This window comes from Sinocyclocheilus rhinocerous, unplaced genomic scaffold (assembly GCF_001515625.1).
Source record: "Sinocyclocheilus rhinocerous isolate Xijiao unplaced genomic scaffold, SAMN03320098_v1.1 scaffold57, whole genome shotgun sequence".
NCBI classification, from domain to species: domain Eukaryota; kingdom Metazoa; phylum Chordata; class Actinopteri; order Cypriniformes; family Cyprinidae; genus Sinocyclocheilus; species Sinocyclocheilus rhinocerous.
The window spans coordinates 1,875,690-1,879,048 of NW_015652130.1; the positions used below are offsets into that span (position 1 = coordinate 1,875,690).

General features: G+C 40.9%; 2 protein-coding genes across 6 annotated transcripts in view; one reads left to right on the forward strand and one right to left on the reverse strand.

Moving 5' to 3' along the window:
• The window catches only part of LOC107713529 (centromere protein S-like), a 2,121-nt gene extending 1,523 nt beyond the window's left edge, over nt 1-598 (forward strand). Inside the window, exon 5 of the mRNA XM_016519063.1 lies at nt 364-598. Coding sequence (XP_016374549.1) covers nt 364-507 — 144 coding nt within the window. The 3' untranslated portion in view covers nt 508-598. The remainder of the gene's footprint in view (nt 1-363) is intronic.
• Nucleotides 599-645: 47 nt separating this feature from the next.
• LOC107713527 (TAR DNA-binding protein 43-like) overlaps nt 646-3,359 on the reverse strand; it is a 6,934-nt gene continuing 4,220 nt past the window's right edge. For 2 of the 5 annotated variants that reach the window (XR_001636898.1, XR_001636901.1), the window contains exons 6-7: nt 1,796-2,877; nt 646-1,045 (exon numbers count right to left, since the gene is read on the reverse strand). Coding sequence is in view for 1 of the 5 variants with exons in the window: in XM_016519060.1 (XP_016374546.1) it covers nt 2,389-2,877 (489 nt within the window). In the remaining 4 variants the exon portion in view is untranslated. Of the gene's footprint in view, nt 1,046-1,123; nt 2,878-3,359 lie in introns of those variants that run through there. The other 3 variants (XR_001636900.1, XR_001636899.1, XM_016519060.1) reach the window with 3 other exon arrangements.

The following is a 3,359-nucleotide window of genomic DNA, read 5'->3' on the forward strand; positions in this document are numbered from 1 at the left end:
AGAATATCTCTTTGGTTTTGAGACTTTAGTCTTTGCAACTTCAGGGATCTTATCTATGCACAATCAGCTTGTAACACTCCAAAGAGAAAGGAAAACTTGAAATCGCATCATATGACCCCTTTAATATGAAATGTACATAAGTGTTGATGTGTTGTAACTGTCAATGAAAATATGAACTTTTCTAATTTGTTAACAGGATCTTTTTAAAAGTTCTCATGTAATTACATTATATTTTTTATATTTAAAAAAATAAATAATATAAAATTAGATATAAGGTACAAGGAAATTTTGCCATTTGTTTAAATGTATTTACAGTTCTATCAAATGAGTGAAAAACATTGTACCCTTCCTATACCTTCACAGTACAACTACATTCAGCAGAAAAGTGAAGAACTGGCTTTGAACAACCAAGAACTGAAGGAGAAGAGGAAGAAGAATGCTGCCAAGAGGAAGAGTAAAGACATAGAAGCTGAGGGGGAGAATGAGCTTGAAGACAGAACAAAATAAATGTACAAATCCTCATTAATTGACATTTGAGTTTTACAGAGTACTTGGTTTTTGCATGTAGTAATAAAACAGCTGTGCATATATTTGTACATAAATCACATTCAATACTAAACACCAATAATTTTTTTTACTCAAACATGGGTTCATTTGTGTTTTATTGTAATAAAGAATTCTGTAAACATCTCTTTGTTGGGAATATGAAGCTCTATGAAACAATACAGATTTTTAAATCATACATTATAAAAACATGGACCTGCAGAAGAAAGAAAAAAAAAGACTTTAACCTGCATATGGCTGCATTTAAATACGACGAGCTGCTTTCTCGAAACCAGATCAAGCTTAATACAGATTGAAATGTATTGGGCTTGAACGGTTCTGAAAAAAGCGCTCATCCTGAAGCATGTATTAAATTCTGCTAGAGTCTACCGTGTCCATGGCTGTTACCAGAGATGCAGAACCACAGCATCCTCCATCTTCCTCCATCCCCAAACGGACTTCCCGCCTGGGGTTCAGTTGCAGCCAGCCATATTCCAGACCCCTAAATGTGTGAATTCAATTAGTTGTGTGGTATTTGCTCTCAAACATCACGTGACAAACCAGTATGAGAAAAGAGCAATCTATTCAAATTAGTTTTATTGAAGCACTCCCTTCATTTGACAAGTCATATAAAATGCCTTTGAAAACACTTGAGCGATGTCATCTAGAGGGAAACTCCACAGACATCCACAGCACTCAACATACAGGTCGCACTTACACCATCACTCATGTTTTCCCCCCTCAGTGTCCACTGAAGATGTCATCCACATCAAAGTTCACACTTACAGGTCAAGTTACAAGGAAATAAAGCACACACACCATACAGCATTCAGATGGGATTATAGAAGCAAGACAAAGTATGCATCATCAACATCACAACACTCCACTAACTAAGCACATTGTCAGTATACTAAAGGAGAAAAGCAAAACGGGGGATCTAGGGAGACCAAAAAAAAAAAAATCCATGAGGTACATGTATTAAATGTCCATCAATTTGGGCTCAATTAAGGGGGAAGCTGGGAAGTATCAGCAGCTCTCATTCACACGCTCACCAAACCCACCCACTGCAGTCACATTTCGGCTCGTTCATCGCACTCGCAAGTCTTTTCGTTCGTGCGCTCCACACTTTCTTCGCTCACTCGCAGCCTTCTCACTCTTCGCCATCATCACCAATCGCACTCAAGGGTTGTTTAAAAAAACATCACTTTCTGCGCACTTGTCTTAAAGTGGATTAAAAAAAGAAGACACCCACCGTGTCATCGAGCCGTGCGATGGGAGCATATAGACATGGGAGGAAGGTGACATAATGACCTCAGCCACACTGTGCTGCCATAGAGGGCGCTCTTCCCAGGCAAACCCCACAGATGTCAACTGCAGAAGAGATTTTGATGAAGGCTTGTTTTAAAGGGTTTCCATAAAACTGGACTGAAATAAAACTGAACTTATAATATGTTTAGGTTTCAACCAGATTCTTTTCAATGCAAGTGTGTTTTTTTTTGGCCTACATAATGATAAATGTACATAAAATATGATGCAATTCTCATGCGTTTTCAGATATCCACAGATTGAACAACATGCATTATAAGAATCCAGTTGAAATGCTTTGTTTGCATCGATCAAGACAATACAACATTAGGGAGGAAAAAAAACATCTCCAAAGATGGTACATTAACGTAGCAAACACTAACTCAAATCCCATTCAGTGTACAAAACATTCTTCGTTTTTTTTGTCCCCAGAATCCCTTTTCACCCATCCCCACTCCCAAACACACGTGACGAGATAAGTCTCTCTGAAAATACTTACCAAACACGCTAGAAATACCGACACTTCAAACACAAACCGGCTTACATACCCCACCCTGACGACTTGGACTCCATACTAGAGCCAAAGCTGGAGTTAAACCCACTACCGCTAGAGTTAGAGCCGGAGCCCCAGCCGAGAGCGGCCGAGCTGCTACCGTAGTTGCTATTGCCCGAGCTGTATGTTTGGGTCTGGTCCCGAGTGGAACTCGTGCCGCTTGTGCTCGTGCCAGATGTTGCCGACTGACCCTGCTGCGCTAACATTCCCATCATACCCCAACTGCTCTGCAGGGCGGCCTGGGCGGCAGCCATCATAGCTGGGTTGAGGTTAAAATTGCCGAAATTTCCCAAGCTGCTGGAGCTACCCCCCATGCTGCTACGGTTGCCTCCGAAACCCTGACCTCCGAACCCGTTCCCAAAGCGCCCTGCCCGCTCCATCATCTGCCTAGTGTTGTTGTGCTTTGGCTCAGCGTTGGAGATGTGCACGCTGATGCCCTTGATGATCAGATCTTCTCCGCAAAGGGAGGCAGCAACCTGGGGAAACATAGAAAATCTTAATTATGCATGAACAGCTGATTTCTCCATCCAGAGTAGAATATTAAACACAATAAATTCCTGAAAGCTGCAAATGTAAAGGCAAACTCTCATATCAAGAAAAAAATAATCACCACAAACAAGACCTTTAATTGAGCATATTCAAACAAAGAGCAAATTCAACTTGTCATATGGGCTGTATCTCACATTAAAGGGGTCAATATGTCATTAATTTGGTGTAATGCAATGTGTTTATGCGGTTTAAGGTTCAAAAAACACATTTTCCACATACTGTACATTATTGTTTCTCCTCTATGCCCCGCCTTTCTGAAACGCATCGATTTTTACAAAGCTCATCGTTGTGAAAAGCGAGGTTTACGCTGATTGGCCAGCTATCCAGTGCGTTGTGATTGGTTGAATACCTCAATCGTGTGACGGAAATGTTACGCCCCTACCATACTGTGATGGAGCGACGAGACAAA